An 18887-nucleotide genomic window follows, 5' to 3' on the forward strand; every position below is an offset into this window, starting at 1 on the left:
GAAGTTTTAGGAAGCAAGCTAGGTAGCCCAGGAGCCAGCCAGGGCTTTCTGCACCTCTACATGATTATTATATGCTTCATGTATTGCTCAAGACTGGGCAGTGTCAAGTTTAAACAGTGACCAGTGTCCAAATGAAAATCTGTATGTGCAGTGGAGGCAAAATTTCTGCTTGGCTCTGCTCTTAGAAAAATCTCTGAAAAATTTTATAGGCAAAATGGGCACCTTGGATATAAAGGGTTTACCAACATTCATTTGTCAAGTTTCAAGTATGAGTTTAAAAGAGAAAAAATGGATTGGGGGAGAAAACCTGTTTATCTCTGTTCTGATGAGCTCAACCCACAAGTGTAGAATGTTAAATAACTCTAATAACTCTGTAGACTTTGCTAAATGATTACTACTTTGTAGTTTTGTTTTGTTTTGTTTTGTTTTAGATGGAGTCTTGCTCTTGTTGTCCAGGCTGGAGTGCAGTAGCACAATCTCAGCTCACTGCAACCTCCTCCTCCTGGGTTCAAGCTATTCTCCTGCCTCAGCCTCTAGAGTAGCTGGGATTACAGGCACCTGTCACCATGCTTGGCTAATTTTTGTGCTTTTAGTAGAGAAGGGGTTTCACCATGTTAGCCAGGCTGGTCTCAAACTCCTGACCTCAGGTTATCCCCCTACCTTGGCCTCCAAAGTGTTGGGATTACAGGCATGAGCTACTATGTCCAGCCAATTACTCCATTTTTACTAAAAGTGTTATAGATAAAATAGGTGTTTGCTAATTGATATATCCACTCATTTGTGTTTACAACATGTAGTTACAGACAAATTGTGTTCCCTCACCCAAATCTGTATGTTGAATTTCTGCACCCCAGTACTTCAGAATATAGCTCTATTTGGAGATAGGTTCTTTAAAGAAGTAATTAAGTTTAAAAAAAAAAAACAAAGACATTAACACTGACCCTACTCCAATATGACCGTATCCTTATAACAAGAAGAAACTTGGCCAGATACGTATAGAAGAAGGACTACACAAAGACCCAAGGATAAGATGGCCATCTACAAGCTGAGAAGAAAAGCCTAAAACAGACTCTTCCCTCATAGTCCTCAGAAGAAACCAACCCTGTTGATACCTTAATCTTGGGCTTCCAACCTCCAGAACTGAGAGAAAATAATTTCTGTTGCTGAAGCCACTTAGTCTATGGTAGTTTGTGAAGCAACCCTAAGCAAATAAATATACATGCATGCTTGTTATATAGAGATATTATTAAATTTATAATGTGGACATTTTAAATTCGGTTGCAGAATCCTGACTTCTTCTGGGTAGGGGAGAACTACCTCTCCTTAATTTTATGCACTTTTGGTGAGACTCTAAATAAGACCCCCTGCCCTGACTACACTTGGGGGATGGGATAGACATGTGAGTCAAGCTAGGCCAATCAGACTCTTCCCTGGGACTTTGACTTTGAAGTGGAACTAGGATGAAAATAACAATAGAAACTTGTACATGGTGCTGATCAGTGAAGCTGGTAAAGTTTCTGCTACTCACATCTGTGTTGCTGTCTGCATCCTGCTTTTTGGCAAGCATGGTTGTTGAGCATTCCCATAGACTCTGAAAACCGTCCCAAATCATCTACAGATTGTTTTCTCTTAAGTTAGGAAAACATATTTTCTATAGCTTGCAAGCAATTACATTTCTAATTCAAGTCATGATTTTTTTTTTTACTGAAATCTAAGAGAAAAGTTAATTTTTTTAAATTTAAAGTATTTTCCTTGCCTAGTTCTTTTTTATTCTCCTGTATAGGGTTATGCAATCATTCATCATTCAATAGATGCTTGTTAAGCACATAAGTGTCATATTATGTTAGCTGATTTCATCAAACTAGATGCTGAAAGATGTTCTGTGTAATGGGGGGAATTATAGGTATTTAGAAATAAGTTATTTCATATATTAATAAATTATATGATATACAGCCTGTATAAGTTTGTATCAGCAGCTCAAGTTAAGCAAATTTCATTTAAAACTACAATTTTTAAATCAGGAAGTATTTATTGAGCACCTATTGTGTATAAATTCCATATCAAGGTAATACAGAGTGGGATGCAAAATGGAAATTACTGTCTTCCCTAATAGTACTTACTAGGATATCCTCAGATATATTTCTCAGTTAGCAAATAGAAACAAGTTCTATAGTAAATGCCAAACCTTAAGAAAATGAGAAAAGCTATTCTGAATCCTGTTAACCCTAATGAAATTACCATGATGAAATTTGTTGTGTTTATACTATGCTAAGCAATTTCATGCATAATCTCATTTAATCCTGACAGCAAACCTCTGAGGTGGATACTATTATAATCTTTATTGTACAGAGGAGAAAACTGAGGTTGAATGAGATTTGAAAACTCTCCAGCATCCTTTATAGTTCTCAAAGTGGTATACAAATCTCCTCTAATTCTATTTGACCTTTGGCATCATCATCATCTCAAGTATTAGAGGCCAAAAGATACTTCTTGTTTTTTCAAAATAGTTAACAAAATAGAACGACTTCACACCCCAACGTTCAACAGCTTTAGCACTTGTACACTATGTGCCACTGTGTCCTGTCCTCTCCTGGGTTTAGAACTTTGAGGTATTTAATCATTCCTTCTTCACCTCTAAGGTGTCATTACTGTTTCATTTCGAAGCCTGGAGGGTGTGAGCTTCGGTAGCAGTCTCCACCAAGACTGGACTTTCAGAATAAATCAATAGGCATCTTCCACGGGATTTCATACTTAACATTACTTGGCTCCTAGACTAATTTAATGGAAGCAGTCGGCAGCTCCCATCTCTTATAAAAGTTTCCATAAGACAAAACATAGAGAGCTCTGTTCCATTTTTTTCCTGGAACTCTTTATCTCTTATGAGCATCAGTAATCAAAGTGGCATTTACTAGCTTGGTAAATGAATAAATCTTTACTTTCCCACAAGTTCAGTTGTAGGTATCAAGCTCTCCTAAAGTTTCCATAGCAAATGGACGGATGAATGCTGTGGAAAAGAAAGAAACAGAAATTAAAAAGAAAGCTACAGGGAAAAACTGTGTAACAAGGACCACACTGATCCTACATTAGTTTCCTACTAACTTGCAGAGTTTGTAATTTTTATCATTTACCTTTCTCTCCACTACACCAATTCCTAGGGGAGGGTTCATTTTTTATTCATTCTGAAAGTTTACCATCAATCATCCTCTTAAAGAGCTTGCCAGAAACTTGGACAGAGCCTCATAATAAAATTGCAGAGACAGAGGACTAATTGATTTCTATAAATAATGTTTAGCTGTAAAGATATGAAAGGTGGTTAGAACCACATGTATTAATCTCCCTTTTGCTCCATCTGTGTCTGCAAAAGCAGACTGTACCTTGACAAAGTACCCTGACTATTTTGCCCTACAAACACACAGCAGGAGATTAACACCAGATGGCCCACCCCGCCCATCTCTCTGCCCTGCCCTGCTGCCCTGCCCCCATCTCTGGTCAAATCCTCTAATTACTCCTGTCTGCCTCACCCCCTTGGTTATATCCTATAATTTAAAAATGCTATTTCCATTACTATCCCTGCTCTGACAACATGCAGGGAAGTTGACAGTGCCCCATTTCTCTCTGCCCCTCCATCTTTCTGTCCAACGAACAAAAATACAACCCAAACCTCAAATGCAAAAGCATTTAATCAGACTGCAAGACTGACAATATTTAAGAAAAACAGGGACTACTGGTGCTAAAATGTTATTAATGCATGTGTCTTGGAAAGGGGGAGGGTAGAGGTTACTGCGTGTCTCCAATGGACACTCTCGTGCACTACTAGCTTTAATCACATTGCATAAAAACACTTAGCAGTTACTACTTGTCAACATCTTATAAAATGGGAACAAAATTATATCTGGGGAAATATATGTTGGCTGGACAAAGATAATGCTATAAATCTCATATTTATTTCAGAGTTGTTGAAGAAATGTTGAGAACTCACAGAAGTACTGTCTGCTCAGGCTAACTGTGATATGCTGAAATAAAAAGCAAATTAGAGACAGGGCAGGGGCTGGGTGATAGACGTCCAATTCCAAATTATGAATATTGGTCATTTCAGACTCAAGTGCTGATTCATCAGGGCGGCACTGCAGCCTGTTCAATCAGCTGGTTCCAATCCCAACTAAACACAAAACAAAGTGTCACACTTAACATGGAATATCATTTTCTGGGTATTGATTAAATACAGAATGATGACTTTCATTCAGGAGACAGGGGAAGTTTTCATACTAGAGAGAATTCAACAAAACTGGCCCATTTCTTCTTCTTTCTTCCTCTTTCCTTCTCGTCCTCCTCCTCCTCTTCTTTCTCCTCCTCTTCTTCCTCCTCCTCTTCTTTTTCTTTCTTCTTTCTTCTTCTTCTCTCTCTCTTTTTTTTTTTTTTTTTGGCCTAGACCATTCCTAGATGGTGGTAGATATCTTCTATAAATTAGAAGGCTAGGGAATCTTGTTAATGGGGCAATATGAATGACCAAATTGTTATAAATAAAGCAATTCTTTATTAGTTTACTTCTGATGGCATCAAGTATTCCTGATAATTATCCCATTTTAAATATGGAAATAATTTTTAAAGCTTTCACAGACATCTTCCTCTTCTGTAGCTTTTCATGTGAGGCAGATCAAAATTCCCCAAAGCTTTTATTTAAGGGGGGAAAATACATACAGTGTTTAGCAATTTCAAGCCTCAATAAAGTTAACCACACTTGTAAAAAACCATTTATTTTTAGTATGGTCTCCTCCATAACATTCCCTTCCTCTCCACAGGTCTGTCTTTACCCCCTTGAATCTGCTTGCTCAATTCATGTCAGCAGTTTTTTATTTTGGTGGTAGATTCCAAGAAAGTAGAAGCTGTTCTAGCTCCACTTGCTTTGTCCAAGCCCTTGGTGGCTTAATGAAGGCTAGTAGCACTGATAACAGCCGGCGGTGTTGTAAATTTACTGGCTTTTTTTTTTTTTTTTTTTTGAGACAGAGTTTTGCTCTTGTTACCCAGGCTGGAGTGCAATGGCGCGATCTCGGCTCACGGCAACCTCCGCCTCCTGGGTTCAGGCAATTCTCCTGCCTCAGCCTCCTGAGTAGCTGGGATTACAGGCAGGTGCCACCATGCCCAGCCAATTTTTTTTTCTTTTCTTTTTTTTTTTTTTTTGTATTTTTAGTAGAGACGGGGTTTCACCATGCTGATCAGGATAGTCCCGATCTCTTGACCTCGTGATCCACCCGCCTCGGCCTCCCAAAGTGCCGGGATTACAGGCGTGAGCCACCGCACCTGGCCTTACTGGCTTTTTCTTATAGTTCATGTCTTTTACACTAGGGCTGTAACCTCCTCTAAGCACCAGCATGGAAGAAGGCCAATGGAAAGAATTCATTGTGAAGGCTCAGACTGCTTTTTTTCTTCCTTTCCTTTTTAAAAAGATCTTGGGTTGGGAGGATGAGCCCATGTTGGAATTGGACTGACATGCCACTTGAACTCAGTTACTGAACAACTTCTAGGAATTAGGCGAGATAACCATTGGCGTGTATGTGAGAGGAGTTGATCACCTGTGAATTAGCTAGAGTATTAGGGCACCATGTGACTGGATCCAGTCCCAAGTCCGTGGTGTTCAGATGGCTAAAGCATTCCTAGCAAGTGAAAAATTAGCACATCTGTTTGTTGGATCAGTGGGAGGAGCCTACTGAGCCCTGAAATACCATGGCAGATGGATCTGGTGGATTATTTAGCATTCTTAAAAGCTGGGGTGTTCTCCATGTAGGCTGGTTGGAAAGTTAAGAGTGCCAAGAAATACATCGTACTATATTTATATTATCTGGAGTTGAAGAACTGTGTAACCTAGTTTCCACTGCTTAAGGCAACAAGCCTGAAATCAGGAGTGGAGAGGAACACCTACCCATGAAGCCAAAGTTCAGATTCCACATATCCAATCAAGTGAAGCCTCCACTGCTTTCTGACCTATAGATTACACCTATACCCTCAAGTACTAGATTAAAACCTTGAGGAAGGTAAGTAATCCTTTGTCAAGACTGAATGCATCCATAGGTTTAAAGGCAGTAGAGTCCTTGTAGAAGAGCTTATTTAAGTGGAAACTTGAAAATTCAAACACATGAAGCCAAGCTCTGAGCTTCTTGAGTGCCAGGCAGGGTGGCAAGACACCACAGTCCCCACATACTTCTAAAGTCTCAAGAGAGGAAGGAGGCGTCGTCAGAAAGGCCCATGTACGTTTGAACTGTGGTCTATGGGAATAAGCAAGCACTGTTTCTCAGTGTGCTAATGATGGTCATCTGGAGGTATAATGTGATGAGCAGCCCTGAGGTCCAGCGGTCCCCTGATAGGTGTGTCCCAGACAGACCCACTCAGCAGTGCACATTCAAGTTGTAGTCATCAGATAAAGTTGCTGCATTGTCTATTTCCTGAGCCCTCCACTTTGTCTCTGGGGTCTGAAATAGCTAAGGGCAAGTATTTGGGATTCCCTTCCTCTCTACCCAGGTACCTATGCCCAGAGTCCCCATCCTCTCCCTTTTCTGTCCCCCGCCAGGTGACCAGTGTGTTTCTGCTGGCTCCCAGTAGCCTGAGATCTCTCACTGTGATATTCTACTAGGACAGTGCCCTCCTCAAGAGAACCTCTGAATCCCTCTTTTTTGGAGACCTAGAGAGGCCAGCCCTTCCTATTTGGTAATAACTAAGCTAAATACAATAAAGCCATGCCAATCAAGGGAGAAGAATGGTGTAGATGGGGGGCTGGCAAACTTTATCTGTAAAGGGCTGGCAAGTAAATATTTTGGCTTTTTTGGGCAATATGCTCTTTGTTGTAACTGCTCAACTCTGCTGCCCTGGTGCTAAAGCAGTCACAGATAGTACATAAACAAGTGAGCATGGCTATGTTCAAAGAAAACATCATTTGTAAAAACAGAGGACAAACTAGGATTGGCTTGTGGGGCTATAGTTTGCTAACTTTAAGTGTAGAAGAAAGACTATGAGACAGGAATAAAGAACCTGGCCCCTAGACACAGCCCGGATCTTAACTAGCTGCAAGACTTGGCACAAGTCACCTTCTTCCTTTTCCAACTCCCATGCCCCCAAAGGGAGCAAGGTATAAAGAAGATAATATGTGAAACCCACCATGCACCTTACGTTTCTAGTTGTCTTGCTCATCTGTGGCCAATAGTGTAAAGGTCGTGGGATTAGTTTGGACAATAACGGCTATCATTTTAAGCAGCTGCTATGCAATGACATATGCAATCTCTCTGCTTTCATCTTTACACCCATAGAGGTAGATAATGCAATCCCTCTTTAAGAGGTGAGGAAACAGGCCAGGTGTGGTGGCTCACATCTGTAATCCCAGCAATTTGGGAGGCAAACATAGGCAGTTCATTTGAGGTCAGGAGTCTGAGACCCACTGGCCAACATGATGAAACCCTGTCTCTACTAAAAACACAATAACAACAAAACAATAACAACAACAAGAATTAGCTGGACGTCTTGGTGCATGCCTGTAGTCCCAACTACTTGGGACATTGAGGCATGAGAATTGCTTGAACTCTGGAGATGGCGGTTGCAGTGAGCCAAGATCACACCACTGTAACTCCAGCCTGGGCAACAGAGTAAGAGTCCATCTCAAGAAGAGAGAGAGAGAGAGAAATGGAGATCGGGGAAGTTAAATAACTTGCCCAAATTATATAGTAGGTCAGCCTCAAGATCAGGATTCAAATCCAGGCCTATCCAACCACATCCAAGTTTCCCAAATACCATGTGACTTCTTACATAGGCTGAGGGTGCTTAGTTTCCAAGCCCTTCACTCTAATCAACCACTTTGCAGATATGATCTCTAGAACACTATTTTCTGCAGTTACTGGAGTAATCAGATATAATTATTTCTATGTAAAAGTCGGTCCAATGGCTTCCCGTGGGTCCCTATCATGACCTACAAGGCCTCGGTGATCTGTGCTATCCCAGTCCAACCTTCTGATCTCTCCTCTTCGCTTCACTTTGTTTCTGTCCCAGGCACCTTGCTTTGCCTTTAGACATGCCAAGCTGACTCCCAAATCAAGAGTCTCATACTTACGGGGGTCCTCAGCCTGGAGCCAGGGCTATTCTCCCAGTGTCAGCATGGCTCATTCCTTCACTTAATTGGTGCCTCAGCTTAACTGTCACCTCCTCTAGGAGAACCTTCCTGACCACTCTATCCAGAAAAAAAGAAAAGTTCTTGGCTTTCAATAATTACCTGTTGATTGCTGAATAAATGAAAGAATATATTGGAATGAAGCGACAGAGTGTGGCTGACTTAGGACCAGCTGCTCGGCACATTCCAAGGTTCAGACCTCTCAGCAATGAGAAGCCTTGTCTCATGGAAGATAGGGTAGCTTGCTTGCCTGTATCAGAACAAATCAGGGTATTGCTTTGTGTCGTTCTTCAAATGTACCTAATACAGGAGAGGTGGTACGAAACTGGGAGAGATTGGTCTCATGAATCTGAATGTCAGAGTTACAAGGTACCTGAGGGGTCCTCTAAGGTCCAGCATTTTCCAGCTTCCAGTCTCTGAGCCACTTCTTACTCTACCTCCTCCTTTGTTTGCCATGTTCCTCTTTGCAATAGATGTTCCTGACCAGACTGGCCTCCCTCTTGCAAACCCTCCTAATCCCCAGGCTTGAGGGCAGCATGAAGGCTTCAGATAACTGCTTTTGGTGGGAAAACACTGTTTTCATTTAAACCCTGTTACTTGATGGATGAAGAAACTGAGGATTAGAGAATTGAAATAGTATGGCCCAAGTCCTTCCACGAATTAGCATCAGATCTGAGCCTACAGCCTAAATCTCCTGACCACAAGACCAGTCCTAGCTCTACAGTTCATGCAAGAAATTGTAATAATACCCCATGTTGTTCATTCAATTCAACTCTACAACCATGAATGGAGCCCCTCAAATGCACCTGGCCCCATAACTGGTTAGAATCAGAGGTAAAATAATGAGAACTGTATAGTTCTTGTCCCCAAAGGGTTTACTGAAAGATTGAATACATAATAAAAGAAATACAATTTTTTTTGGTATTGGAATGTTGGTTAATAGGTTAATGCAGTAACCAGTTTAAACTCAGTGAGTACTTCAAAGTATTTCTCTCAGGGCTTCCATAAGTAGTTATGGCCTCATTCTGTTTGTGATTCTATAAGGAAGGAAGGAAAAAAGGAAGAAAGGAAGGAAAAGAGAGAAAAGGAAAGGAAAACTGAACGGTGCTCTGCCTCCTCCTTTCATGCCTCACTTGCACTTATCTCTGCTGCTTTCAAAGGTCTTAAGCTGCAGGTTCATTCTTGGGAAATTTTTCGGTAAGGATCTCACCTACGCTGAACTCCTGAGGGGAAGTGAAGGAGCTGAATCAGTTCCCCCCATCAGTATCCCCTACCAGGCCCTCAGCCAGGACTTCAATAGTAATCGTCTAAATAATTGTAGCAATCTGTGATTAGTATTAGCCAAGTCAATAACAGGCATTTTCTCCATCAACCAAAGGCACAATTGAGGACTTCTGGAACAACCTGGGTCAGTGACAGGGATTCCAATACCACCGACACAACCCAGAGGGCTAGCATTTGTCAGTCAGCCCGGTCCTGCCTCCCCTTGGCTCAGCTGTTCAGAGACGACCTCTTGCAAAAAAAAGTCCACTTCCAACTTTAAAACAAATTTTACTTCTCCATCATCATGACCATAAAGTCCATAAAAAGTGAGTGAGAAACAGAGAGAGAAAGAGAAGGAGAGAATCTATGCAGGAGAGAGTGAGAGCCCACGCACGGTCAGAAATCATGAGCACGAGTTGGCATTAACATGGAGACAAGTAATCCCTGGTTCCCTTGCATTTCTATAAATACAATGATAAGGATAAAAGAGAAAACAGACAATCAATTAAAAACTTGCCTCTAGAAGCCTCTCTCCTTTCATTTTACCCCATTCTCCCACCTCCCAAAAGATAAAGACACGCATTACAGACCCAAACAACTTCAAATCAACATTTGCCTGTTTACAGAATTGAAACCAGCTCTCCCTCTGCCTGACCAGGGATGCTTACCAGCTCGTGCCCGAATTCACTCGCCCACTCAACTCACATTTTCCTGCCTGTTGAATGCAAAACAATGGTCCCCAAACACCAGTTACCGATATTCAAAACTGTAGTTTTCCTACCCTGGTTAAAGACGCCTCCATGAGAGACACGGGACTGAGCTCTTGAGTTGAAAGAGGAACTGGGGGGTGGAGGGAAACCCCTTTGCGAACGTCCACATGGTCCTGTTGCCAAGGGAACCCTGGCTTTATCCAGGGAGACTGAGCATGGCTGCCTCTCCCACGGCCCAGCTCCAGGAGTGTCCAGATTACAGTGCAGGGTCAAGAACAGAGGCAGGGGAAGTGCCACACAGCCTTGGTGACAAAGAAATCGTTTTCAAAGAATGAAAGAAATGGTGAAAAATATCTTGGGAGGTCCCAGTGGGGAGGGAATAAGTTTCTTGATGATGCTGCAATCAGATTTTAGTTGCTCTTTGTGCCCCTGAAAGGGGTGGGATTCGAATGTGTATCTGAAAGGAGACGGAGTGCGAAGGAGAGAGAGAATGAGACTAAGGAAAGGTTGAAAGGGTTGGGTTTCAGCCTCCTTCTGCGGATGCTGAATACTAATCAGGTAAACAATTATTTAGTTAAGATGCTCAGCTGAAGCTTTGGAATGGATTGTTTTGGCTACTGGATTGGTTGGAGGAGCTGTCTGGCTGTTTCCTAGAAGTCTGGTGGGAACTAAAGGGGAGACGATAATATTATCTTGATAGTCAAGCAGGTTTTTGTTTGGCCTGCACTTTAAGGGCTGAGGTTGGCCTCTCTTTCCAGGGTGAAATGTCTTATGAAATGTGCCAAAGAAGGCATATTATGTGCATGCTTATTTTGAAAACCCATTTGTCAAAGGAAGAGTAGGTTGAGCAGTGGTTTGGAGAGTTTGATTGGACCCTGATTCCTCACCCAGTGCCTGGCACAGTGTAGATGTTCAATAAAACATTTGCTGCCTGAATAGTTGTTGAAGGAAAACTGGTTTCCAGCATCTTGCCTGTCCAGCAAGGTATCAGGATGAGTACTTGACAGATGAAGCAGTTGGGGCTCAGGGGATGTGGCTTACCTATTGACCCACAGATGAATGGGAATGAAATAGAGGACTTGAGCCTAGAGCCCCGTTACTCTAGATCATGATGCCTAATTGCTTTTTTCATAATAGAGAATTCAAGGGAACTCTCTATCTACATGTTGCTACTATACAATAGAAAAAAAATTGCAAGTAAATAAAAAGAAGTAATAACAGGTATCTCTGCAGGTGATCTGGGCTAAACATGGAGTGAGGCTATTCATACTGAGTTACAGTGATGCACTCAGAAAAATTACACACACACACACACACACACTCACACACACACCTGCAAGGTGGGGAGCTTACTGATCTTCCAAGGCTTAACTCTGGCATCAGTTACTCCAGGAACTTTCCAGTACTATCCCCAACCTCAGCTTTCATAGTACTTTTTGTTTGTTTGTTTTGTTTTGGTTTTTTGAGATGGAGTTTTGCTCTTGTTACCCAGGCTGGAGTGCAATGGCGCGATCTCGGCTCACCGCAACCTCCGCCTCCTGGGTTCAGGCAATTCTCCTGCCTCAGCCTCCTGAGTAGCTGGAATTACAGGCACGAGCCACCGTGCCCAGCTACTTTTTTGTATTTTTAGTAGAGATGGGGTTTCACCATGTTGACCAGGATGGTCTCAATCTCTTGACCTCGTGATCCACCCGCCTAGGCCTCCCAAAGTGCTGGGATTATAGGCGTGAGCCACTGCGCCTGGCCCTTCATAGTACTTTTTACAGATTTCCTCAGAATACTTATCACATGGATTTAGTTGCTGCTGCATGTGTATATAATCACAGGAACGGCCCTCGACCAGAATAGAATCTCCCTGATGGAAGGCACCCTGCTTCATTCCTTTTCTTTAAAAAATTCTCTTTAATACTTAGTAAAATGCTTGTTACATAGGAGGTGAATGATAACATATATTCAAGAATTGAATAGCAATGAGTCAATTTGTGAGTGTTTTGTTGAGTGTCAGCTATGTTAAGCTCAAGGGAAAGTTCAAATAAAGTTGAAGATATAGTATCTGACTGCTTAGAAAAGTTTAAAATTGATGTAATATGAAGGTGATTTGGTCTTTACCATTACTTAGGCTTATTGCCGTAAGTGCAGCTGAGAGTAACAGAAGTAATGCATTTATTTAATGGATGAAAACCAGCCCTCTCAGTGGTGCTGTTGGTCACATTGTGGCTGTGAAATCCCAGAAGCTCAGAGTTGCAAAAAGGCCCAGTTAGGTTTGCAAAGTATATGCTTATTTCTTTTTTTCAATACCTTTGGCTTTTTTGGCCTGCCTCCTCTAAAGAGGCCTCATTTAAGGGTACATTATCTAGTAGTAGACTGGCTGGAAATAGCTTGATCCCAGCACTTTCTCCACTCTACCATGCTGCTTATTTTAAACAAAAAGACTAAATTCAACCAAACCGACTAACAAAATACATATATTATAACTGGCACAGAGCCACAAACCCCAGCATTTTAGACATTTATATCATTTGGGGATATCTGGACTGAGATTTCCTTCTTATTCTCTTTAGGGGATACTGACATGATACATAATTTGCATGGCTGACAGCACTAACTAGGGGAAGATTCAGATCAAAGAGAGCAGGGTCCTGTCCTCTCTGTACCTTCATGTTGAAAACAATAGGTAGAGGGTGTTACGTGCTAAAGTGAATAACGGAGGACCGATTCTTTAAGGTCACCAGAAGGTCACAGATGAAGACTGCGGCCCAGAGAGATGGCTGCATACTGAGTGAGCAGAGATGGGACTACACTTTTAGCCTGGAAATGCTCAGTCACAGTTTCCCTAGTGGGTTCCCCCATGTCAGCTCTCCAGGCTGATCTTTCCACCTGGTCATGCCACTCCATTCACTTCCTTTTCCCAAATAATCAACTAATTTTTTTCATTTCATTGCATTCTTTCTCTTGCATATCCCTTTGCCAAAATGTCACACGAGTGACAGCAATGTCACTGATATCTCCCTCAGTTAGCTGACAAGATCACTCTGCCTGAATTAGGGAGCAGCAAGGAAGAAATCATGGAATATTTGGTAGAAGGAGGCTAACCTGGGGTTATCTTATGCTAAGTGGCAGGAAGGGATGATATTTTGGGGCTCAGCATTCATCACAAGGTGCTGAGCATTTTGGGAAGAGAATGTGATTAGAAGAATGTCTAAAGGAAAGGAATTAGAATTCAGTCGTATCTACTACCCAAGTGCATTTCTAATTTCTGGGCACCAACTAGCTTCTAGTTAAACCAATACACATATTGGAATCTCAAAGTTAAATGCCTACAGAGGCCAGCTAAGTGAGACAAATGAGGGCAGTAGACTTTGTGTCAGGTAATAAAGAGTGGTGGAGACTATGGCAAAATAGGAACCAAATGCCACATGTAAAGGAGGTAGCAGTAACCTGGCTCCAGCTGCTTACTGACATGTGGGGTTGTAACCCAGGACTGCCAGGGCTTTTCATCTTTTTAAATGTGTGAAATTTCCCAACTTAATCCTGTTGATTTCAAGTGATAATAAACATCGTGTAGGTCAAACAAAATTACATATCAGTGGACCACACCTAGTTCCTGGGCTGCCTGTGACCCCTGCCCTATATGGAACTTTCCAGTGTGTGCATAAGTATCTGCAGGCAGGGGATAGCTGTTGTCAATAATCCAGGCCAAAAAACTTATGTGGACACATTCTCGGGGTAACAGAGAGTAGTAAACAATGTCAACATGCTACTCAGCAAAAGAGAGGGTGATCCAGTGAACAGATAGAAAAGAATGGAAAACAAAATAATGTAAGATCTACACCTCCTCAGAAAGCATGGCTTTGTCTGAAGTGGTGAGGGGATTGATAAAGCCTTCCTTCCAGTTCTGGGAGCTGGACAGCTCCAGAGGCAGCCTTCCTGAATCCTGCAGGGAGTCTGGGCTTGTGGAGGGGTAGGGAGGGGTCGTTGTTATGGAGAACAGGATCTCCATGCCAGGTGTGTAGACACGCGTGTGGCTCAGCACAGGTGTTTCTTGTTCTCACTGGGCTCAGGCATACTTCTCCCAGCTCTTAGCCAGCATAAACTTAAGGCTTCACATCTGGGAGGGGCTGACAATGGTGAAATCCCCTTTTCCAAGGAAGCTTTTTCTTTACCTGTGACCACCTGTAGAGGAACTGGCGCAAGTGCATGTGGCCCAGTCATTCACAGTAGCTGCCCTGCCTGCAGCCCTCTCTGTTTAAGCCTGAGGAGGAAAGAACCCTGGTCTTCAAAACCATTTTCATCTCTTTTCTCACAGTGATGATACTGTGACTACACCTCCTGGGAACTTGCCTTTGGTGTCATTTCAGCTCTTCCTTTTCCTTTAGTTATGATTCAAGTCTCACCAATTATTTCTCTACCAGGCTTACTAATCCCAAGACATCATTTTCTATTTCTACAGCCGCCATCCTTTATCCAGGTGCCCAAGATTCCAAATTCCTATTTACTATTCATGGTCTTTGAAAAAGGGGTTTCTTGCCTCCAGTCTTTCTTCAGGATTGCCCCAAGCACCACTTTTATCATGTCATCTCCTTCCCTATTATTTATTATCTCAAATTGAAATACACAAACATGACCCGAAAAGACTACCCCTCCTCATCCCTAAGTACCTCCAGGTACAGCCTATCCAGTTACGTTCAGGCAATAGACAGCCATTTTGGAATGACACAGACCCAAGTACGTCTTGACTCTGCCATATGCTCCCTGCGTAACCTGAACAAATTATATAACCTCTTTTTCCTGCAGGTGCCTTATCTTAAAATTGGGATAAATTATATGTACCTTTCGTGGTTGTTGGGAGAATAACATAAGCTAATGTAGGTTATCGCATTGTAAGTACTCAAAAAATAGTAGCAGTCATTAACATTACTCTCCACAATTGTAGCCTTACAGGGACAAAATAAGAGGGTGTTTGCATCTGTCAGCACATGATAGAAATGTCAAAATAATCTGATGCAAAGTAAATAATTAATGGAAATGTGCAGTTACTTTTTCTCCTATTGGGCCAAAGAAAATTTTTAAGAATTTATAAAAAGAGAAGATAAAAGTCTACTGTCAACAACTTTTAGCTTTTTCTTCCTCCGAAACATTTATCAGTGTCATACCTATGTTCTCCAACAGTGATATGAGGTGCTGATCAAAGTCCCTGCATGTCCCCTTGGAAACAACTAGAACATGCTCAACCTCATGGATTTCACATGCAATATGACCTGCAGTCACCTTCCACCTTCATAGCACCATTAAGCATGGCAGAGTGGAAAGATGCAAATTGTCTGAAGTCAGACAAACTCACATGTAAATCCTGACTCTATTAAAGTCCTAGCTGTGGGACTGTGAACAGGGTATTCGATCTCTGCAACCCTCAGCCTCTTTCCAGTAAAATTAGGAGAATCATCCCAACCATGTAAGGAATGCTAGATTAGTGTCTCTTCTAAATGGTGTCACCTATTTTAACTATGCAATAAATGTTACCTCCCATTTTCTTTCTATTTAAGTGGACTCCAATATTCACATCTCCTAAAACATTTCCTTGATCAAGTCCTCTTAACACTAACTGCTGCTTTACTCTGTGGTCTCTCAGCAAATGAAATTTTAAAATCTTAAAGTTATCAAAAAAAAGTTTTTGAGTTAGACAGACTTAATTTTGAATTCTGGTTCAACAGTAACTAGTTGTATTATCTGGTTAAGTCATAGTTTCTTTATCTGTAAGATAGGAGTAACAACACTTCTTCCTTTAGGGAGCCCTTATGAGGATTCAATCAAATAATGCTTAGAACAGGATCTGGCCCAGCAGAAGGTAGCCACTCTTATTAAAGTGGAAGGTAGAAGAAGTGGTAGCTAGCAGGTTGAGATTTTTATCTCACCTTGGCACAAATAGTCCATTCCCATAACATCTCTGTTTCCATATCTAGAAACTGAAAGTCATACACCTGCTTTATATCCCAGCAATCTTGTGAAGATGAAATAACATCATGGATATGAAGATTTCTTGAAAAATGAAAAGTACGGTGATATATTTTGGCTGTGCCCCCACCCAAATCTCATCTTGAATTGTAGTTCCAATGATCCCCACATGTCAAGGGTGGAACAGGTGGAGATAATTGAATCATATGGGCACTTATCATGATAATGAATTCATTCTCATGAGATCTGATGGTTTTATCAGGGGCTTCACCTTTTGATTGGCACTCACTCCATCTTGCTGTCCTGTGAAGAAGGTGCCTGCTTCTCCTTTATCTTCCACCATGATTGTAAGTTTAATGAGGCCTCCCTAGCAATGTGAAACTGTGAGTCAATTAAACCTCTTTCCTTTATAAATTACCCAGCCTCAGGCAGTTCTTTATAGCAGCATAAGAATGGACTAATACAATAAGTTGGTACCAGTAGAGTGGGGTACTGCTGCAAGGAAACCCAAAAATGTGGAAGTGCCTTTGGAACTGAGTAACAGGTAGAGGTTGAAACAGTTTGGAAGGCTCAGAAGAAGACAGGAAGATGTGGGAAGGTGTAGAACTTCCCAGAGACTTGTCAAATGGCTTGACCAAAATGCTGATAGTAGTATGGACAATGGCATGTCCAGATTGAGATAGTATCAGATTGGAGATGAGGAAGTTGTTGGGAAATGGAGCAAAGGCAACTCTTGTTATGCTTTAGCAAAGAGACTGGTAACATTTTGCCCTTGCCCTCCAGATCTGTGGAGCTTTGAACTTAAGAGAGATGTTTTAGGGTATCTGGCAGAAGAAATTTATAAGTGGCAAAGCACTCAAAAGGAAGCAGAACATAAAAATTTTGAGAATTTGCAGGCTGATGATACTATAGAAAAGAAAAACCCATTTACTGGGGAGAAATTCAAGCCAGCTGCAGAAATTTGCATGAGTAACAAGGAGCTGAATGTGAATTACCAAGACAGTGAGGAAAATGTCTCCAGGGCATGTCAGAGACCTTCATGGCAGTCCCTCCTATCACAGCCTTTGAGGCCAGGGAGGAAAAATGTGGTTTCCTGGCCCAGGGCCCAGAACCTCCTGCTCTCTGAAGCCTGAGGACAGGGTGCCCTGTGTCCCAGCTGCTTCAGCTCCAGCCACAGCTAAAAGGGGCCAATGTGAAGTTCAGGCCATTGCTTCAGAAGTTGCAAGCCCCAAGTCTTAGCAGCTTACACATGGTCTTGGGTCTGTGGGTACACAGAAGTCAAGATTGAGGTTTGGAAACCTCCACCTAGATTTCAGAGGATGGATGGAAATGCCTGAATGTCCAGGCAGAAGTTTGCTGCAGGGGAAAAGCCCTTATGGAGAACCTCTTCTAGGGCAGAGCAGAGGGAAATATAGGGTTGGAGCCCCCACATAGAGTCCCCACTGGGGTACTACCTAATGGAGTTGTGAGAAGGGGGTCACTATTCTCCAGACCCCAGAATGGTAGATTCACTGACTGGCTGCACCATGCATTTGGAAAGGCTGCAGACACTCAACACCAGCTGTGAAAGTAGCTGGGAGGGGGATCATACCCTAGAAAGCTACAGGGCAGACCTGTCCAAGGCCATGGGAGCCCACTTATTGTATATCAGCCTGACCTGGATGTGAGACATGGAGTCAAAGGGGATTATTCTGGAACTTTAAGGTTTAATGACTGCCCCACTGGATTTTGGACTTGCATGGGGCCTACAGCTCCTTGTTTTGGCTAATTTCTTCCATTTGGAATGAGTGTATTTACATAATGCCTATATCCTCATTGTATCTAGGCAGTAACTAACTTGCTTTTGATTTTACGGGCTCATAGGTGGAAGGAACTTGCCTTGTCTCAGATGAGACTTTAGACTGTGAACTTTTGAGTCATGCTGGAATGAGTTAAGCCCTCAGGGGATTGTTTAGAAGGGATGATTAGTTTTGAAAACTTGCCTTGTCTCATATACGACTTTGGCCTGTGGACTTTGGAGTTAATGCTGAAGTGATTTAAAACTTTGGAGGAGCATTGGGAAGGTACGATTGGTTTTGAAATGTGAGGACATGAGATTTGGCAGGGGCCAGAAGCAGAATGATATGATTTGGCTGTGTCCCCACTCAAATCTCACCTTGAATTGTAATTCCAATAGGTGGAGGTAACTGAATCATGGGGGTGTTTTCCCCGATGCTGTTGTTGTGATAGTGAGTTAGTTCTCATGCGATCTGATGGTTTTATCAGGGACTTCTCCCTCTGCTTGGAACTCAGTCCTGCTGCCCTGTGAAGGTACCTGCTTTTCTTTTGCCTTCTCCCATGACTGTAAATTTCCTGAGGCCTCCCTAGCAATGCAGAACCATGAGTCAACTAATCCACTTTCCTTTATAAATTACCCAGTCTTGGGAAGTTCTTTATAGTAGCATGAGAATGGACTAATATTATAGATTTTACACATCTGCTAGCAAAATACATTATATTTTTCCAACTGTCTTTATGTCTGTCTGTTTGTCTGACAGCTCCTTGAAGTCAGGGCAAGATCCTTTCATTGCTTTTGTACCTATTCCATGGTTTCTAATTCCCATTGCCTGCTCAGTGCACATTCAGTGCTGGTTTCTCACCCATGCCTGCCTTATAGAACAAGATAAAATTAAAAAAACCTACTCCTTTTGTGTGGGCAGTGTTTCTGCCACAGCAAAGATTCAGCTCCTGCCTGGCATGAGGGCCTGAGCTGCCCCAAGGAGAGGGGAAAGATCAAGCATCTGTAATAAATGTTCCCTAGGCTGGGAGGGAAAAAT

General features: G+C 42.1%; 1 protein-coding gene across 3 annotated transcripts in view; it reads right to left on the reverse strand.

Moving 5' to 3' along the window:
• ANKFN1 (ankyrin repeat and fibronectin type III domain containing 1) overlaps positions 1 to 18887 on the reverse strand; it is a 451946-nt gene that overhangs the window by 339890 nt on the left and 93169 nt on the right. Inside the window, exon 1 of one of the 3 annotated variants that reach the window (XM_035301145.3) lies at positions 10191 to 10258. The exons of the other annotated variants lie outside the window; for them this stretch is intronic. Coding sequence (XP_035157036.3) covers positions 10191 to 10211 — 21 coding nt within the window. The 5' untranslated portion in view covers positions 10212 to 10258. Of the gene's footprint in view, positions 1 to 10190; positions 10259 to 18887 lie in introns of those variants that run through there. 3 annotated transcript variants of the gene reach the window in all.

The sequence above is a fragment of the Callithrix jacchus genome, chromosome 5 (assembly GCF_049354715.1).
Source record: "Callithrix jacchus isolate 240 chromosome 5, calJac240_pri, whole genome shotgun sequence".
NCBI lineage: Eukaryota > Metazoa > Chordata > Mammalia > Primates > Cebidae > Callithrix > Callithrix jacchus.